At 41.7% G+C, this 21,263-nt stretch overlaps 1 protein-coding gene across 1 annotated transcript in view; it reads left to right on the forward strand.

The window, feature by feature from the left end:
• LOC104945164 (myoD family inhibitor domain-containing protein) overlaps positions 1–2,217 on the forward strand; it is a 41,211-nt gene extending 38,994 nt beyond the window's left edge. The window contains exon 4 of the mRNA XM_010770787.1: positions 1,632–2,217. Within this exon, the coding sequence (XP_010769089.1) occupies positions 1,632–1,909 (278 nt within the window). The 3' untranslated portion in view covers positions 1,910–2,217. The remainder of the gene's footprint in view (positions 1–1,631) is intronic.
• The last annotated feature ends 19,046 nt before the right edge of the window (positions 2,218–21,263 follow it).

Raw genomic sequence — 21,263 nt, forward strand, 5'->3', positions numbered from 1 at the left:
CTAAACATACAGTTTTGTAATTATAGTATGAGTAACGGATAGCCGATACAAATATTCTCGTAATGGTTTTTCATCCAAAAACTTTCACTTAATGGAGTATGGGGTGGAAATTTATGTTATTCATTAACTTCTGACAAATGCTATAATTTTCTCTTATTTCTGTTCACAAATGTGGTTAATTTTACAAATATTCTTGGAATCGATTTTGTAATCCTGGTTACAATACTGCTATATGACATACGGTACGTTTGATGCACATAACATAAAATTTACCTCACCGACACGTCTGCACGTATTTACCACGTTTTATATTCAGGGTCCAGTATAAACTCTTGTTTAGTTAAGTACGAATTGTTACCACAACTTGGGAGAGTAACAAGGTGTAAGAGGTATTCCGATCCACTCTCCAACTTTATACAAGACATTAACATTTGATTAATACAAATATTTAATCTGTGGAAGCCGTGGCGCTGTAAAAAGCACGACCAATCATCTGAGCCGGCCCGGCTAAAATAACTGGATGGCCTACCTGCCTGTCAGCCTTCCATCTGTGCACAAATTTATCTCGTGCCCTCATTGGTCATGTGCGCGTTCGTGTGTGTTGGAGGAGGGGCTCTGTAAGGAAGTGGCCGATTTTTCAAATTCTAGCGCACTCGAGCTGGTTTCTCCATTCTTACCCACCCTACCTTTAAGTACTTATTATCTTTATATTTTTGACCTACTATTGCAACTTATTTTCATAGATTGATTATGTTTGCACCACCAGACACCAAAGCAAATTCCTTGTACCGGTAAACATACCAGGCAATAAACTTGATTCTGATTCTGAAGATAAGCTTGGTGTAAAAAGTTTCCCTTGAACACTTTCAAACTATTGCACTTTCTTCCAGTTGTATCAAAGCGTGCGGTGGGCCACTCCTTGTTTATCCTTGTGTTCATGTTGTTATCTCTATGAAGTTATGCATTAAATCAATACAGTATCCACACACATTATATTCCTTTTTCATCTGAAAACATATATAGATATTAGCATAAGTTATGTGCGGGGGTGGATAATTTGAGCGGCTAAGCAGGAAAACGCTGAACCCAACTCCCCAGGGAATACCGCCATCGGCTTTTCATTTACTTCCTTGAGTAAACAGGATAAAACAGCTCCATTTGCATGAGCTCACTCACTCTCTGGTCCTTGTGAGGATGAAAACCGAAGCTGAGTAACAATACAACAGTGAGGACCACGAGAGACGCACCGCAACACACCAGTGGGGTTAATATATGCAATTTCATCTGCACCTAATTGGGGCGGGAGAGCAATTATCTTGTGACAGCTTCTTCCTCGTTGTTGTTCATCACTGGCAGCCTCCGTGGCCTTTCTGATTTTCCCCCGAGGACTGAACGAAGCTCTGTGATTAAGTAAACACAATCACACTTGATCACTGCAGCAGAGTAGTTTCTCTTTTAAGTCGTAGCTGGCACGACAAATAAACATGCAAGAGATTAATTTAGGGTTAATAGAGTCGTTAATCCCTGTTTCTGACGGGGTCTGACAGGCTTTTAGAACACACAGCAGCTCTCTCGTGACCTCAGATGTGAGATTTGTAGGTAAATCAGTTCTCTGTCTCATTTTCTCTCAGCCACAGACTCCTGTTTACAGATGCTGTTGGCGTGTTTGTCGTGCCAGTACTCAGTGCTGATCCTGGGTCTGTTGGAGGCCTGCTCCTCCTGCCTGCACACCTTCTGCGCCTCCTGCTGCCACGCCTGCGCCCGCTGCTGCTCGGCCATCCAGGAGGCGCCGGTGGAGGAGCTGAACTGCCACGCCCACTGCCACTCGGTGATGTTCGAGTCCTGCTGCGAGCCCACCGAGTTTCTCGAGTTCTGTCTGGAGTGCTGCGACATCTGCCATCGCAGCTAGGACGCCTGAGGACTTGTATATAAGACATTAAAGCCAATGTGGGATTTCTCACTGCAACGAGAATTCAATGGAGCCCTGTAAGTTGTAAAATAAAAACACAATCACCAATTTATCTACTAATTGTTCTTACACCAAATGCTGCTAAAATAAAACTTTTAACAGTCACTTAGTCTTCAGTCTAAAGACATTAGATTTTACTTAGGTGATTCACTCTCTTCTTCAGTAAAGGGAATTTTAAGTACAAAAATTCAAATATTTGTGTTATTATGCTTTTTTTATTTGCGTTCAGTACTGAGCTGGAGCTAGGTAGCGATTAGCTTAGCCTAGCATAACATTTCAGAGTAGGCCTAATAAAATAACTCCAACTCCCAACACCTTAAGCTCGGAAATTTGCGTATTGTGTTTATTTGAGCCATACAACAACAGAACTGAATCATATATATTTACCAGACTGCCAGTTTCTAATGCTTCTAGTCTATATGCTAAGCTAGGCTAATCACCTCCAACTCCATACTTAAAGATGGGGTAGGTAATTTTGGAGAAACCAGCTCGAGTGCGCAAGAATTTGAAAATACACAGCCGGAAAAAATCTGCCACTTCCTTACAGAGCCCCTCCTCCAACACACACGAACGCGCACATGACCAATGAGGGCACGAGATAAATTTGTGCACAGATAGAAGGCTGACAGGGAGGTAGGCCATCCAGTTATTTTAGTCGGGCCATGGTCGTGCTTTTTACAGCACGGCTTCCACAGATGAGATTTTTTAATGGATTTTTTGTCAAAGCACTTCAGATATTCATTGCTATCGGGATGTTAAGAGCATTCCATGGAATATAACAACAAGTGTATCTCGAGCCGGTTTCTCAAACTTACCTACCCCACCTTTAACATGAATAGTTTGACATTTTGGGAAATATGTGAAATAAGTTTGCAGAGAGTAGGATAAGGAAGTGTGATAGCAATCTTACTTCACCATTAAATATGAAGCTACATCCGGGTACCAGTTAAACTGTCAACCTATTTTTTTTTAAGCTAACTTCCCCTGACTCCGACCGGTGTTAATGTGCTTATCGAACTCTCTGCAAGAGGGTGCAAAAATATTGTATATTCAAAAAAATGTCTTTATCATCTGTGCATCTGTGTATTCTCAGATCATTGTCAACACAATGACTATAGATATATCATTTATATCTATAGTGTTTAATCATTTGTCAAACGGATTAAACACAATAAAGCTAAGGGCTTACTGTGGATACAATATTCATGTTATATTCTTCAGAAAAAAAGTGTTTTGTTTGTACATCAAGTTGCATTTAATGAATTTGACCCGGGAAGACCCTGAACGAGAGGGCTTGACCTCTTTGCTCAGTTTTGTTCGGGTTCTTATGTTATCAGATCGCAGGTTTGACTTCTCCCTGCGCAGCTCTTTGCAGCTGAGGAACAAGGCGACAGAAAACGTGTCAGCTCTCTCTTGAATCCCTTTTCATATTTGTCACATAAAGCACTTAGAACATAAAAGGATGCTTATTCTCTCCAGATGTTGGAAGATTGAAGCTGGCTCCTTTAAAGTCGCCGTGAGAGATGACAGCAGAGAGGCACAGTAAACAGCCAAAAATAAAACAAAGCGGTGATAAAGACGACGCTGTCAATCTGTTCGGGCGAGCCAAGAGGCTCATTTAAATCATGTTAGAGCGAGTAAATCGAATTTAAGTATCTCTTTTGCCCACAACACATTTGGATTCTGCTGGTGACAAGAAACAGCGCTGACGTCCAATTTAGAGCATGGCGAGCACACAGCAACAAATAAACACTCAGGTTTTGTCCCCCTCAATTTGTTTTACCCTTTCCCCGCTGCTGATGTCTACTTCCACAGATAACAAACAGCGGATAGTGTCAGAGTCAATTCAGAACCTATATGTTAAAGATGGATGTATGTATTTGCACTAAAATGTTGATTTGAAAACAAAACGATGATACGTAAGTGACAGGACATCACTTTCCATTGTATTGTGGTAAAACAAAAACAACAAAGCCTATTAGTTACAAGAAGTTGATAACATGTTGGTTTGTTATTGATTCGACAAAATAACCAAACTGTTTTGTTGATAGATAAATCAATTCAGTAAAGTTTTACTTAAAAAAAAGTACTAGTATTGCACAGTTCACCTTCCTATTGAATTTGAATTTATCTTCATCTTTAGATTTTAGATAATCATTTGTAAATGTAAAACCAATTAGCAGACAAATTAATAATGAATAATACAAATCCTTTGTTTCAACCTTATGTACTTTTTAAAAATAATTTAAAAATAAAAAAGTATTGATATAGAAGTATACATTATGGAATTAGTTTACGAGTTTTGAAAAACATTTAAAAAGAAAATAATGTATTATTAATAATTAATATTAATGACGAGACAGCTAGTATCTGAACTTCCCCATTTATAGTTTTGTTGGTAAATTGGTATGTTTTAAAAGTGTTTGGCATGTTATATTATATTTTTCACAATTAAAAACATTTAATTACTCTTTGTTTTTGGCGCTTCAAGTCTTTTTTGGGCCAACAAAAAGTATTTGAAACACTAACTACAATAGTCCCCTAATATAGCCCATCACGCTGGGAAATATGATTTAAGTTTAAATGACCAGTTAGGTGAATAAATAAAGATAACATTTTAGTTTCTGGTCGACCTTTCTGTCAACTGCATCTGTTTTGATACGGCTTTAAACATGTCTGACATTTCTTATATTGTTATTTAGTGTCATGCTTTCATTGGGCGTCAGTCAGAGTATGTGAGATGCACATACCATGGCAGTGATATTTATAAATAAAGTGGCCTGTTTAGTTGACAAACCGACACCTTGTTTTTTCTCATCAGTTGTCGGACTGGCAGTCTGAGATAAGAGGGCTGGGCATCACTGATGATTATGACCCACCCAGTGAGGAGCCGTTTGTTTTAAACCTGAGCTGCTTTTCAAAAACAACCCTTTCAACACTTTTTTTTTTATTCAGCATCTGTCTATTTGTATTCTCTCCCGCCTCCAAAGCTTCATGACAACAGTTGTAACCTCCTCAATCAAAACACGGTTTACGTGTAGTGTATGAAGTGGCGTCTATTGAAAGAAAAAGAGGGGAAATAATAACACCTAATAGTCAGTCTGTCAGATGTGCCCATCTTCTGTAAAGGAAACAAAAATAAATGTAACCAGATTTGAATATCTAACATTTGAGTCTGACGCAGAGAGGACGGATCAAAGGGAAGAGAGACACACCAGAGGGGGGGCAATCATAAACACATTGTCTCATTTTAATAAGTGAGGGGAATGCTTTCTAAACCAGCGCATATCATCGATGGGGGGGGAGGGTAAAGTGAAGTACATCAAAACATAGCTAATGAGGGCTGGGTTAAAAATGGCTGTGCATGAAATATTGATGGCAGGATACCTGGAATCTAAAGAATGTTCTGCACACAATAACAGGGTCACTTCTAAACATATACTTTTCTTCCACAGCTCAAAGCGATTTAATAAGCAAATATTTTACTGTTATTTCATCAAACTCACCTGTTCAGTCAGATCCTCGGTAATCTATAGATTTTCACTTGTGTAAAAAGCTTTTGTTTCAGTTCATTTAAGACGTGTTTTAAATTATTGACTGTATTTTTATTTTAGTAATGTGATATTTGTATAATAAATAACAAATTTAATAATCAGACATGCATGTTTTAACATTTATTATAGTGGAGATAGTCCAGTATTACTAGTTATTATGCTTAATGGCAGGGAAGGATCACTTTGGAAATATATACTGCCGTTGTTTTAGATATCACTTTTTCTATCCAATGTCATTATTCAATTAAAGTTTGTTTTAATTTGCCTTTAAAGTGTTTTTAAAGGTCCCATGTCTTGGCCATTTCTACTGATCATATTTATTTCCATTGTTGAGGTCTGCTAAAATAAATGTATGTTGTGCAATTTTCCAAACTCACATTGGTTTCTCATACAGCATCTCTGTATAGTATGTGTATTCACTCTCTGTACTAAACGGCTTGTTGGAGCTCCTGCCCCCCCCCCCTCCCTGTGAGCCCAGTGGCCGTCTGCGAGACAGCGAGACACAGCGAAACCCAGCCCCAAATACACACACACCCGCAGCCTGGCTGGGAGTTTGTGTGTGTGCCCAGGCTGAGTTCCGCGGTGTCTCGCTGTGTTGCCGACCCCACACCAGTGAGCCAGCTCACACTGTCCCGCTCATCGCAGCAGCGAGCCTCGCAACGTCCCGCCGAGTGTGTGTGTGTGTGTGTGTGTGAGGAAGGCATAAAAACTTCATAACACACAAGGGGACGGGTAATAACCGGAAAAGCACGACGTGGGACCTTTAAAACAATGTGCCTCAGAAAGCCGATGTCCCATGATTGATTTGATACGTTTAATGTTTAGTTTCCTTCTTTTCCTTTGTTTGTTGAATATCATATCTCGACATGTATTTTATGTATGTATGTTCTTTCGTGGTTAACGGCCCCTCCAGGATAAACAGCTCACTCAAGTTCAGGGTTTTGTCATTTTAGTATTTAATTACATCTTTAGAGTCTTCTGTTATTTACAGGCGTCATAAATGTATATGTATTTTTTTACAGTATTTATGAATGATGAAAAAAACAACAACTAACAAAAACAAAAAAAGTGTGTTTCACTTTTTAGTGGTCCAAAAAGCAAGACAACACAAATCTGAAATTAGAGTTACACAAATGTAGTCACCCTGTTTCAGCCAGAGAGCATTCCAGCTCGTCTTATTCAAGTATATCATGTTCATACAAAAATATGAATGAATAAATAATTATTAACACAATACTCCAATGAGTCTAATAAAGTAAGACCAAGACAGATATTGCACCATTTGATGGCACGTACCAAATGTAATATCTTGGCAAGATTATTAATGATGCAAACATCAAATACTTAACATTTAGCAACCAATATTCACAAATAAAAATCAAAACCGTGTATATATATATATATTGTGCTAATATAAACCAAAGAGTAACAGATTAAACAGAAGGAACAAATACTTTTGAGGTTCTCTCTTAGTGTACCCATCAATGATGTATATTCATATGACTCATGCCCTTTGCTCCTGAGTGGTTAAGTGCAATGTGCATTATGTTAGCTTCTTCCATATGAGAAAGGAGAGTGAATACGTAGAAAGTGGGATTATGGTGTTTTATGAAAGGGCAGTGGCTTTGGCCTTCTGTTGATACAGTCAGAATTTGACGGGTTTTTTTTGGCTAAAATGTTCGCGAGCAGCAGTGACGATGATGATGTGTGTTCAGATCATGTTGTTCTTCTTCAGTACCTCTAAGTACTGCTGCGTGGCCCTGCTGACGGGGTCCAGCTCCACCCGCGAGGCCGAGCCCACCGGGGACATCCGGGCTGAAGCTACGTCCAGCTCTGCTGAGGCTGAGGAGAGAGAGACAGAGAGGGAGAGACAGAGAGAGACAGAGAGGGAGAGAGAGAGGGAGACAGAGAGAGACAGAGAGGGAGAAGAGAGAGAGGGAGACAGAGAGAGAGGGAGACAGAGAGAGACAGAGAGAGAGAGGGAGACAGAGAGAGAGACAGAGAGGGAGAGAGAGAGGGAGAGAGAGAGACAGAGAGAGAGGAGAGACAGAGAGACAGAGAGAGAGGGAGACAGAGAGAGAGGGAGACAGAGAGAGACAGAGAGAGAGAGGGAGACAGAGAGAGAGACAGAGAGGGAGAGAGAGAGGGAGAGAGAGAGACAGAGAGGGAGAGAGAGAGACAGAGAGAGACAGAGAGACAGAGAGAGAGGGAGACAGAGAGAGACAGAGAGGGAGAGAGAGAGGGAGAAAGAGAGAGACAGAGAGAGAGACAGAGAGGGAGAGCGTGAGGGAGAGAGAGAGGCAGAGAGACAGACAGAGAGACAGAGAGAGATAGAGACAGACAGAGAGAGACAGAGAGAGAGGGAGACAGAGAGAGACAGAGAGACAGAGAGAGAGGGAGAGAGAGAGGGAGACAGAGAGACAGAGAGGGAGAGAGAGAGACAGAGAGAGACAGAGAGAAAGGGAGACATAGAGAGACAGGGAGACAGAGAGAGACAGAGAGGGAGAAAGAGAGGGAGAGAGAGAGGGAGAGAGAGAAAGACAGAGAGAGAGAGAGAGAGACAGAAGAGACAGAGAGAGAGAGAGAGAGAGAGAGAGAGAGAGAGAGAAGAGACAGAGACAGAGAGAGAGAGAAGAGAGAGAGAGAGAGAGAGAGAGAGAGAGAGAGAGAGAGAGAGAGAGACAGAGAGAGGGAGAGAGAGACAGACAGAGAGAGAGAGAGACAGAGAGAGACAGAGAGAGAGAGACAGAGAGAGAGAGAGAGAGAGAGAGAGAGAGAGAGAGACAGACAGACAGACAGAGACAGTGTCAGAATTCATTGATTTTGCAACAGGAGGATTTACATGATGTTAACAGGAGAAGTATAGTGGAGATAAAGTCAAGAGAATAGACTTACATATTTAAAAACATTTTTTTTTAAGTAGGCAAATGTTATTAATAATAAAAAAACCCAATAAGTAAAAAACAATAGCAGATAAATACACCATAGTACAAATAACTAGCAGTATTATTTTGTGTGACCATATAAGTTTCCAGAGGAAGCTGGGACTGTTTACAGATTGCAAATACATTGAATTTTGTTTTAATAACCCGAGTGAGCAGCAGCTACAAGTCAAATACTGCTAGCATCAAATTAATTCAATCAGAATCCGAAATACTTAAACAATCCCAGAGAGAAATGTGTTTTGGTGACAGTTGTTGCATTATAGAAGGAATACAATACATGTTATAATATAAGAAGTGAGAATGCAAACTAAAGAAGATGTGTAAACATAATAATTAAAGCGAAATATAAAATATCCCCAATAATCTTATGAAAGACTTTATTACGAGGTGAGATTAGGGCCATGTTTCCAGCTTCAGTGAACTCACCGTTGTTTAATTCCTTTGATATGTTTCTATCCAACTCGCTCTGCATCTGGAAACAAAAGAAGCACAGTTCAGTTAGATTAAGATGTTGAGAGACAAAACAGAAACACATTTTTTCACACGTTTAAAATAAAAAGACAAAGAAGCAAGGATGATATTTTACAACAAAACACAATACCATGGGAAATGGCAAATGGCATGTGGATGTTTTGAGAGCAGGGTTAGGCAATAAGCAGATTATATGTTAATATTACATTAAATATTGTCTAAGTTTCTGGATATCATAATATAACAGTGTTGTATTTTCCTGCTTTTAAAAGTTGCAATCCAGTGAAGTGATTGCATTTCTTTAATTTACCAGACTGTTCTAACTGCTCTATTATTTGCCTTAGCCCCTTAGCCATTATATCAAGCCCCCAGGAAGTGCGGAAAATATTCGTTGTGGCCAAACGGCGGTACTGCACTTCCGTATCAGTCGCTGGGCCCGGAAATACTTTTTCCCATTGACTAACATTGGGAAAGAGACCTATGTAAATCATTGGATAATTTTTTTTTAACTAAATAAACTACCCAGTATGAACATTTGTATAGCCCTTATTAAAACAATTCGGTCCTGAAGTTGTAAAATGTGCTAATAACGTTATTCTGAGACTTATTTTCCTCTGCATTATGAACGCGGATCTAACCCACGGGACCGCGCCGCCTGACACGTTCATGTGACGTGTTCAGTACTACATGAGATTTACCTTTACCCATGGATGCACAATAAAAACGGATTATATGATTATGATTTATATGAATACTTTCGTGACGTTTCGCTCTCTCAAAAGTTGGGCCATTTTGTCTTCATGCGCCAATGAGCAACTCTCATAGGAATGAAGGAGGCCCCGCCTCCCACGCTGTATCCAGTTCTTATTATACATCCATGCCTTATATGCACAGAACTGATGAATATTGATCAAACATTATATTAAAGAGCACCAATTCTAATAAAACAATTTGGTAAAAAAAAAAGGCGATATCTGTATCTTCTCCATATTACCCAGCCCTATTGGATGGTGAAGAAATAAACACTGCAAAACAAATCATGACTAGTTTGTAAAACACAGCAGGAAATGCCAAGCATGCACGCTCTGCTTTAGGGTAAGTGGAGTTTCTGCCCTTAAGAAGGCAATTCCTGAAAGATGAAGAAGGGAAAAGCTCTGCGATAATAAGGACCAATGTGATTTAAAACACATTTGTGACCTGCTCCATCTAAATCAGTCGCATTGACCCGAAGACACATTTTGAGTTGTATACACTGTTGGAAAGAGGAGATTCCTAGCTTTTCTAATGATATCAGGATTGTTGTTGTACTCCAAATATTAAGCAACCGAGTCATCATTTTGAGAAAAAGGCCTTCAAAGTTTCCTCTTCTCTGGAATCCATCGATCTGATTGATTATTAGCAGCTAATAAATGACCAAAGTAGTACGGAGGAAACATATTTTAGTTTGTATTACTGGTCTGGGGGAAGCTCGTAAGTGTGTGTGTGTGTGTGTGTATGTTTTTGCGTTTGCGTTTGTTTCCCGGAGAAAATACTCACGAGAAACGCCGGCTGTGTTTATGCCTGCTGTGACTAGGGATGCCAGTGATGATTCGATTATTCGAATATTCGTTACAGTCTCCATAATCGAATATTATTTTTAAAAATCGATTTTATTTATATATTTTTTAATTATTATTTATGTTTTATTTTATTTTTCTGGCTTAGTTTCAACCAAAATATGGACTAATGCTAATAATAGTAATAGTATTAATAATTGTAAATGGCCATTGGTCACATACTTGGAGGAAGCCTGCGTGCAGACAGACTGCTGCTGCAGCGCTACACAAGAGAGAGAGCCGCCCCCGCCCCCCCTCTCCCTCACACGTGTGACTAAAGATGAACAAAGCGGCAGGTAAAAAGAGTTCAAGGAGACTGCAATCATGTTGAGTTGGTTTATTTGTCGTTTACTGTTGTTGACTGTAAACATGTTTCAGTAAAGAAAACAACGGAGTTCCTTTTGTCAGATTTTTTTTTTTCTGTCTCTCCCCGGGGGGAATAATCGATTATTATTCACCAGGGCTGCACGAATAAATCGATTTGATCATGGTCAGTTTCTGGCACGCTAGTCTGTGAAGTCAAGTTATCCGTTCTCCGCTTGTAATTATGCCGTTACAACTTCCAAAGTTGTATTATCATCTGAATTTGCTGAAACAAGTTTAAGATTTCTGAAAAGCAAGACTTTGTTTAATTTGAAATCAGTTGAAAAGCAAACTGTAACAGAAGCCCTGCCGTGTTATCTATGATTACTATACGCCCCCCCTTAACTTCATAGGGGGGGGGGGGGGGTATCCCCCAGGCCGGAGGAGGGGAAGCGGCGCTGCGGAAGAGCCGAGTGCGAGTGAAGAGCTGTCATCTTCCCTTTGTAAGACTTCAAAATGTTTTATCGGGAGATTTGGAAATAAAAGTTTTCATGTTCGAAAGCCAAGGACTTTTGTTTATTAAATCACAAAAACCGAACACCCGCCGAAAAACTATTTTTTACACAAATCCACCGTTTATTTTGAAAGAGCCTTGCCGACTTCCGACTGATTTCGAAGAGCGGGTCACATTTATGGGGAAAGACCTAAATAAGAACATTTTCTGTAACGTTAACTGGTCTCATCCACATCAATGTGAAACTTGAACATGATGGGAAGCATGGGAGCAGAATGTAGCCCACAGCAGGTTAGAGGGAACACCCCGAAGGATGACTGATTAGTCTGAACATTAGTGTCCACCATTTGACTGCTAATCGGCCGATAACAAAATGTGCTGATTGGCCGCTGGACCTACAGGTTAGTGCATCCGATGATATTTATGGTAGTAGCAGCCAGACTGGTTTGGTTACTCTGGCATGAGCTGAAACAGAAAGGATTGACACGCAGCATGTGTCAATGAGTTTCTGATCCTGTGCATCCTCACAGCCAGCCAATAGGACACTGAGCTAAACACATCTAAACACCTGTTTGGGTCTGGCTGAAGAGAGGAGAGATGAGAGACAGACTTTTGAGCTAGAAGCTAGACGCAGGAGTGGAGAAATAGAAGACAGTTAGACGTAAAGTTCCCACTACCATAAAGGATAGAGATAGAGTGGAAGAAAAAAATGTGCAGGAGCGAGGAAAGAAAAAGAACAAGGGGAAGAAATGTAGAAAATTCAGAGGGAAGACAGTGTTATTAGACTTTAGAAAGCCCCATTCTAAGTTGAGCTTTTTAGTATGCTTTTCCTCAAATCAGAAATATCTAAATGTGCGGGCCTGGAAACCACAGCATAATAATGGTTCTGTAGTTAATATGACAAAAACACACACTAACCAGTGGTATTAAACCAACATCTTTGAAAAAAATGGCAACCAATTACACAAAGAAAACTGAAAACCAACGACACAATGGGAAAGAAAATGGCTGAAAGTAAATGAATTGTCCCATGTAGAGATCCGTCATTACCATGTGTGTGGATTAATAACCATACAGACCCTTTGCTAGGTAGTCCTCGACTTCTGCTGTGGTGCCGTCCGTTACAGGGTTAAGGAGTGAGATCCCAGGCTCGAGACTCCTGTTTCAGGGGCCCCAGTGTGGCCCCGTAGTGTAATGGTGAACCAGAAGGTCACGTCCAGCATGGGCCCCAGCCTTCGTTAGCGATGCTGCTGGTGACAGAGAGCGGATCGCTCGTATCAGCGCTGGAATTGGCTTCTGAGAGTCGACTGTTGGCCCTGTGGAAGGTCAGTTGATGAAATACACCGTTCTGCCTACGGTTGGCAACTATTTACGTTTGATTGCTATAGCAATATTCATAATCTATTTAACTATTGAATAATCCATTCCCTATGCACAATAATATCCTGCATTATATTTGATGCTGGAAATTTGTATTTCCACATTTATATATATTTGTATCTTTTAACTTTTAATGCTATTTTATTTCTATTCTGAAATGTATTGGACTGTTGATTCTGTGTCATTTTTTTTCTTTTTTTTTTTTTCTTTTCTTTTAGTTTCTCTAGACAATTGCCTTGTGTTTTTTATCTCGCTGCACACGCAAACATTTCCAAATTGGGGCAATAAAAAGACCTATCCACTATCTATCTATCTATCATATCTATTACTCTATTATTTTATTTATCCATCATGGCCATCATCAATCTCTCTATCTCTCTATCCATCTATCTATCAATCCATCCATCATCAATCTCTCTATCTATCTCTCTATCCTCCATCCATCCATACTACCCATAAAAATCCGTCCATCCATCCATCATCCTTCCCCATCAAATTCAATCTCTTAATCATCTATCCATCCATCCATCTATCCAATAAATACAATTCCATCCATGCCCATGTCCCATCCATCCATCTATCATCTCTCTATCTATCCATCTATCCATCCATCCCATCACTAATCTAATCAGGTTTTAAAGACTGACCGCCCCTACAAACACAGAGCAAGCTGGTCCACCTCTCAACGTCGCAGCGAGGGACTTGACGGACCCGAGTCCTCGGAGTAAGTTGCGGTATCCGCTCCAGCTCACGTGCGGGTGGATTCTCTCTGGTTGAGGCGTCATTCGATGGGTGTGCGGGGCCCGTCATCCCCCCTCCAACTACCGGATCTTCTGCTCCAGCTGGAGCGCAGGTTGTCTCATTGGCCCTTTGATCTGATCCAACGCTTACTGGATACGCCTGTTGGAGAGAGAATAAACAGATAATATTAGATCAGGCTTAAGACTCTGTAACAGTATTCTTTTATCGAAAGACAAATATGGTTCATATCAGCTTTAACGGTCACCGTATTATGCAAAATCCACTTTTTTTGTGTCTTTTAAACCATCATGTGTCCTCTGTGTATAGAGATTCTGAAAGTTAGGAAAAAGTTCATCTCTCTCTTTTTGTCCTGATCCATTTCTATAAAAACCTGTCCTGAAAATGAGCTGATCAAGATTTTGCCACTTTACTGATGTCATAACGTTTTTTTGCTTGTGTAACCATTAGCCAATCAACCAACCAAGTAATATCACCCCCCCCCTCCTCCTTATCAACCTGAATCTCTCCTAGAGCACCATTGCTGAATCATTTAACCCAATAATTCTCAGAGGGGCTGTGGGGGAGGGGCTCACTTATTTTCCATCTACGAGAATCATCAGCACTTTGAAACAGGGGCTGACAGAGGGGATTATGGGATGCTACAATAATCTGTTTGTTTTTGGAGCCCAACCTTCAAAGAATGTATTGAAATATCTGAGACCTATAATATATTGATGAAAAAACGTATAATAGAGGGACCTTTTAAGAAGTCAGAAGGCCATTGATATAATACACCCAATTGATATGGCCTTTACCTGCAGATAGACGTTGAAACTGCTCCAGTTCCTGTTGGATCTCCTGACGGGCCCTCTCCTCGGCATCACGGCGGTAACTGCTCCACCTGGCCTGCTCCGTCTGAGCCGGCCTCCATTCGCCGTCTCAAGGTCCAGCACCTCCTCCTCCAGCTGCCTCTTCCCCTCTCCAGCCTGCTCGTTGCCCGCGGCTCGAGCTCTCAGGGAGGACAGCCTGAATTCCCTTCCAGGTCGTAGTTCACCTTCTCCAGCTGACGCGGCGGGCGCTTTCCTTCTCCACTGTACTGCAGATCAGCCACCTGGTTAGAAAAGAACAGAGGCGTGGTCTGAGGAATAACACTACGTCTAAGGGACTCAACTTACGATTTAGAGTGCTGACGGACAAACCCTTTCTTTCATCCGGCCATTCGCCCCCTCCGGCTGGCGTGGTCTGCATGCTCCCCCGCAGGCTGCCCAGAAGGAGAGGCAAACTCCGCTCCACCTGTGTCTCTGATCCCGCAGTTTCTTCTGGCAGTCTTCACTAAAGTGAACGCACCTTAAACACATTCACAAATAAATAAGTAACATTAATAGAATAAAAAAGAGAATAGGTATACAAAGCTTTCATTCTGAGGACCCAGCAAACAACTTGAAATGAAGTAGCAAACTAATACAAGTGGCATACTCGAAGACCATTAGCTTGCGCAGATGGCGAGCCGTGACCTTTTATACCTAGGCCTCTCTGACCCCACCCCCTTCACCCGAAAAAAAAAAAAAAAAAAGAGTTATTAATCACAGCGTATATTCGTTCAGCGGAATATCAGAACAACGGCCGGGGTGCAAAACGCATCGATGAAAGCGACCCTCTCCACACAAAACAACACCTGTAAATACAATTTGTGGTTCTTTGAAATGAAAAGGGATATGCATCGGTTTGTTCAACTTCGTTGCAGTTGTATGTCTAAGTGTAATTTGGCATTGCTTTTATGTTGAAGGCGAGTTTACGCTGGTTGACAGGAGGTTGATTGCTATGGAACAGAAAAGCTTCACAGCGGGGAACTGGTCATAAGTCCGGCGATAATAAAACCACCCATTTAGAGGAAGATATGATTGGTCAATGCACTGTCATTTGACATTACTCTCTCTTTCAGTTACTATAGCTGGCCCTTCTTGTGAATGCCACAGCTGGACCACCCAATCAGCCTCTGTCGTTCACCTCGCAGGGACTTCTTTTATTTAACCTCACAATTCAACAGTAACTGAAAGGCAGATTCGAAGGATGTAATTAAATCAAGCTATTTTTGGTAAACTATGAAAATAAACCAAAAATATATCATTTTAAACTTTTTTATGTTTAAATATTATATTAGTAGAAATATCTTAGGCCCTCAGAGGGGACCTAGAGGAGCCTGACGGCTCGCCACTGCATTGACTGATATGCAAAGTAATCCATTATCCTAAACACTGTTATTAACTCGTACACTATGCAAAGTGAATCAGCTTTGATGCATGTAACTCATTCATACTCCAATGACAAGCTCAGATGAAACCAAATCGCACAACAAAAAACACTTTCAATAAAAGCAAACTCCAACAATGAAGGACTGACCATGTAATCCAAAACCACCGAGACCTATTATATAGGTGTGGACATCAATAACGGTCATCTCAAATAAAAAACTGAAATCTTACACCAGATATACTGTACACATAACAGCCCAGACCAGGAAAAGACTGCGCTCCTTTGGATCCTGGTGTTGCTAATTAATGAGGAAGATATACTGCCATGGGTGAGGAGGTGAGGAATGTGAGGAGGGTAGGGAGGTGAGGAGATGAGGAGGGTAGGGAGGTGAGGAGGTATGGGAGGTGAGTGAGGTGAGGAGGGTTGCGAGGCGGAGGCTAGGAGTCACCTGTACATTTTCTTTTTGGGAGCTCTGTGTTTCTCTGCATCTCTTGTCAGCCGGCCGTCTACAGCCTTCCTTCTGCTCCGAGATCATTTTTGGCTTCTTTCTATCTCTATCTCCCTCTGGAACACAGGAAGGCGGCCCAGAGCTGTGAGACTTCAGGTGGACGGAACTCAACCAGGAGTGATTACTCAACTTCAGTGCCCGTATGACTGCATCACTATGAACCTGGGTGCTCAGGTCTCCCTTTCCTCTCCAGCTCTGCCAGCGGCAGTCCCAGCATTAGAGCCGCTCTATCAGATCCTCCATCCCACCAGGGCCTGAGAGTCGTCGCCGTGATGGGACAGCATGCCGCTTCTGGACCTAACCGAGAGAGAAACATAAAAGACAAGAATCTAATTATATATACTTTAGGGATGTAACGATACAAAACTCACGGTACGATATTTTATCGCGATATGAAAAAATATAATATTTTTTTACTCTGAAAGAATGGATTCTTTATAAATAATAAATTGATNTAAACATAACCCTTTAAACATGAATGTAGATCATGTGTGTTTCTTTTTGCTGTGACTGCTCCTCTGAAGTGTGAGTAGGCCTACATTCTTCGTAGCAAATGTTGAGTTTTATCCTAGCGAAAATGATAGGCTACATGCAGCAGGAGTTACCTGTTTGTCCAGTGGCGTTTTCTCCTGGAGGCCAAGGGAAGCCAGGCTTCCCCTGTTTTAACGGATGGTAGGTATAATTTTAATAAATAAATAAAAACACTTCCTTTAGTTTCGGAAATTCTTTGTTGTGTGTTGCTGCCGGCCCGTCTCTCCCCCATTCTCATTGAGTATTTTACAAAGAGTGAAACAGCGCCACTCTAGATGTTATGGTGAAACAGTAGATTGCACTCTCTGTTACGCGAGGAGGCCGGCCAAAATTTGCTTCCCTTGGTGAAAAAAAACGGAGGGATTGACCAATCAGATGAGGCTCACGTCATGCCCCTGCCAACCTGTGATTGGTCAGGGCCATGCCAAGGGAAGCCAGAGGCGGCTGGTTTCCCTTGCCTCACAATCCAATCCAATCGCATCAATTTAGTGGTGCAGTGACGCGTCCCAAAAAGCGGAAGTAGCTGCGCTCGGTTCCTCGACAAAATAGCAATGGGATTTCTCCATAGGATTTTGGAAAATAGCTCGAGAAAAGGTCAGTGGAAAACGAACCTGTTAGGTAAATGCACGTTTTGTTCAGTCGGATAATATCCACATGTCTACCCTACTTTTATAATTTTCGAATCATAAATCATCAGCTCATCGCCACCATCATTAACTCCTCCCTCAGATCTGGATCAGTTCCCCCCTCTCCCAAACTGGCTGCTGACACCCATTCTCAAAAGACCTGGACTCACACCTGACATCATGTCCAACTTCCGGCCCATCTCAAATCTCCCCTTTCTGTCAAAAATGCTTGAACGTGTCATTGCCTCGCAACTAAAATCCCACCTCAGCTCCAATGACCTCTTTGAGCCATTTCAATCCGGTTTCCAATCAAAACACAGCACCGAAACAGCTCTTCTCGAAATCACAAACGACCTCCTCCTCTCCTCTGACTCCGGCAACCTGAACATTCTCATCCTCTTCAACCTCACCGCAGCATTCGACACCATCCTGCTGTCCCTCCTCGAATCATCAATGCACTCTCCTGGCTGAAATCCTACCTCACAGACAGACATCAGTTTATCAACATCAACAACTGCACCTCCTCCACTGCTCCTCTGTCCCAAGGCGTCCCCCAGGGTTCGGTGCTTGGCCCCCTCCTCTTCATCCTTTACATGCTCCCCCTTGGCAAAATAATTTGACGCCACAACCTTCAATTTCACTGCTACGCCAATGACATCCAACTTTATATCTCAATAAAAACCATCACCCCCACAACACACTCCACTCTCACCAACTGTCTCTCAGAAATAAAAGCATGGATGCAAACAAACTATCTCCAACTGAACAGTGCCAAATCAGACATCATCATCGGCCCCCCATCCCGTATCAAATACATCCAGAATTTCAACTTCACCATTGACAGCCACACTCTATCTCCCCCCCCTCACATCCGCAACCTCGGAGTCATTTTCGACAGTCAGCTCAAATTCAACCACCACATCAATCACATCACCAGGACCACCTTTTTCCACCTGAAAAACATTGCCCGTCTCCGCCCATCACTCTCCTCCTCTGCTGCTGAAACCCTGATTCATGTATTCATTACATCACAACTCGACTACTGCAATAGCATCCTCTAAGGCATACCATCCAACCTCCTCAATAAACTCCAACATATCCAGAACTCTGCTGCCCGCCTCCTCACCCACACCCGCTCCCGAGACCACGTCACTCCCGTCCTCCAGAACCTCCACTGGCTCCCCGTCCGTCAAATAATCGACTTCAAAGTCCTGCTCATTACTCACAAAGCCCTCAACAATCAGGCCCCCCCTACCACACAGACCTGCTGCAACACCACACCCCTTCCCGCTGCCTCCGCTCATCAGAAGCCAACCTCTTGTCCATCCCCACCCGCATCAAGCACTGGACCTGGGGTGACAGAGCCTTCTCCGTCGCTGCCCCCTCCCTCTGAAACTCACTCCCACAACCCATCAGAGACTGCACTGACCTCACCACCTTCAATCTGGCTTATAATGTGTGATTGTTTTTGTATTGCTTGATTTTAATTTGACTGTAACTATATTTATTTGTTCTTTTACTTTCACTATCTCTGTAAAGCGACTTTGACCACCTGTAAAAAGCACTAACAAAATAAAGCTATTATTATTATTATTACATCTGTGGTATTAATATGTTAAGCATTTATTTCATGTTGCATACAATCTGCAATAACATCTTAAAGATACAATACAACAACCAAAACTGCTAAAAATGTTAGAAATAAGAATGAAGTTGGGGTAGTAAAAAGCTCAAATTTGAATGCTATGAATATTCATAACTTGTTTATTTTATTTGTATTGTTACTATTATACTGCATGTTTTATTACATATCAAATGAATGTTTAGTAAATCAAAAACTTTATTTATACAGCATATCTCTTACAAAGGACAACTAGACATGTACATGTAGAGCATTAACACAAACCGTTTGTGATAAGTGTGTGCCAAGCCTCTGAAATGCAATACAACAAAAACAAATCTTTGAGATTCAAGTAATTCAATCCATACAAAATATTCTGCATTATGATAAAAAGACAAATTGTCAATGGAAAAGTAAAAAATCTAAATTATGTGGAATGCTGAGCTAAGAAGGCTCTTATCCTGTGGAGTAGCTCTTTTTTGACGCTGTCCGGCACCAAAGCTGCAAAAGAGAGAGAAATAATATCAATGACCAATGAGCCAACTGAGGCAGCTGTGGGTGAAATAAGTAGCATCTCTGTGTATCTATGATGGATGCAAAAATTGTTGATGTCAATGAGGGAATTAAAGTAAAAGCCTAAAAGTATGGTTTTACTGCTTGCAAATTAACACAAATGCAAAGAAAGCATGTACCTAACATGTCTTTTAAGAGTAATTTCTAAAAGACATGTTAGGCACAGCAATAAAAGCTGTGAACGTGTCGTATCTGTTCTGCCAAATACATATGTAATATATAGATACCTCGTCCTTTAGGAGTGATCTCTACCACAAGGTCCTCCACAGTCACATGCTCCAAGCCCTTTTCTTTGATTACTTCTGAAAATAAAAATAGACAATATTTGACCAACATTCTTTTGAAGCAGTCTGCACAGAATACTTTAGGAATGGAAACAATTTAAAGAGCATCTTGCAGGTTTTTATTTTTTCTACATTTATGCTTAAACTTGCTTGAAAATTACAATTAAAAAAGTGAATGCAGGATTTGATATGTTTTACGAGACATAAGTGCAAGAATTCAGAGGGAAAGGAGCAATTTTGAGCTCTGCTCTTAAAAACGGCTTTTTTTTAAGGTCAAACGCGTCATATTACCTCACACAGGGGACACATCTCCGCTCTCTGACCGCGGGTATAGTAGAGTTGCGTTGAGTAGAGCGGTTGTGTTTTAAGGAGCTGGTATTTTTCGGTAGTTTTACATTGTATTTCACCATTTGTAATCATGGTGCAGTATTGTGTTTGTGCAGGTTGCACAAATACCAGCCTGTCAGGACATCGAGCCCACAGTAAAAAGGACCGGAGCTAGCGTTCGTTCCTGGGTGCGTTGTGCATCCACCTCCCTGCAGCACATACTCTCCACAGCTTTATTAGGAAACCGTATTACTTCTCTCGCCCCCCCCCATTCGCTGCTCTCTCTCTCTCCCCTCCGGTACACGGCACCGTAAGACATAGTGTGGAGTTCCATTAGGTAACGCTGTGGTGGCTGTACTGCTCCAGCCGTCTCCTTTGTGTTTGTTTGTTTCCCCCTGTCTGTGTTGTTTGTGTGTGCGTGGTGGCTGTCACTCCTGGCTCCCGGCTCAACCTCCACTCACCTGCTGCAATCAGCTGTGCACCCTCCCCGACTACACACCTGCTTTCCATCAAGCCATTTACAACGGCGTATCAACGGAGGCTCCACAACCTTTCTCCGCCAGATCGTCAAGTATCAGCCGTATCTCGCGTCTCTCCTCCGGTACACAGCACCATAGTGTGGAGTTGCATTAGGTAACGCGAGATACGGCTGATACTTGCGCATTAGTTTCTGTTATGGATCAGTATCAACAGTCCTGCCAGTAACGTTACTATATTATCAATGCTACTTTAGTTATAGCCTGATATATGATAGCTAACTTTACAATGTTGTGATGTGACGTTAGCTAACATTCTGAACCTAACGCCGGTCACTCACCAAGATAGCTGCCCAGTTCTCCACTGGTTCTCCTCACACCACAGCTCAATTTCTCTCCGATGGCCGTTATTTCTTCTAATCCTTGGCTGCTCCTGGTCTCTTGGACGCCTAGCAGGCTCATAATTCTAAGGTTGTGGTCCGTCATATGCATTCGAATATTCATGTTCAACTTCTTCTGTGTCGAAACTATCATTGGGATCCATGTCAATACGTTACACCGGCCGCTCTCCCCCTTGTGTCCCCCGTGTTAC

Source organism: Notothenia coriiceps, unplaced genomic scaffold (assembly GCF_000735185.1).
Source record: "Notothenia coriiceps isolate Sejong01 unplaced genomic scaffold, NC01 NC01_scaffold00009245, whole genome shotgun sequence".
Lineage (NCBI taxonomy): Eukaryota > Metazoa > Chordata > Actinopteri > Perciformes > Nototheniidae > Notothenia > Notothenia coriiceps.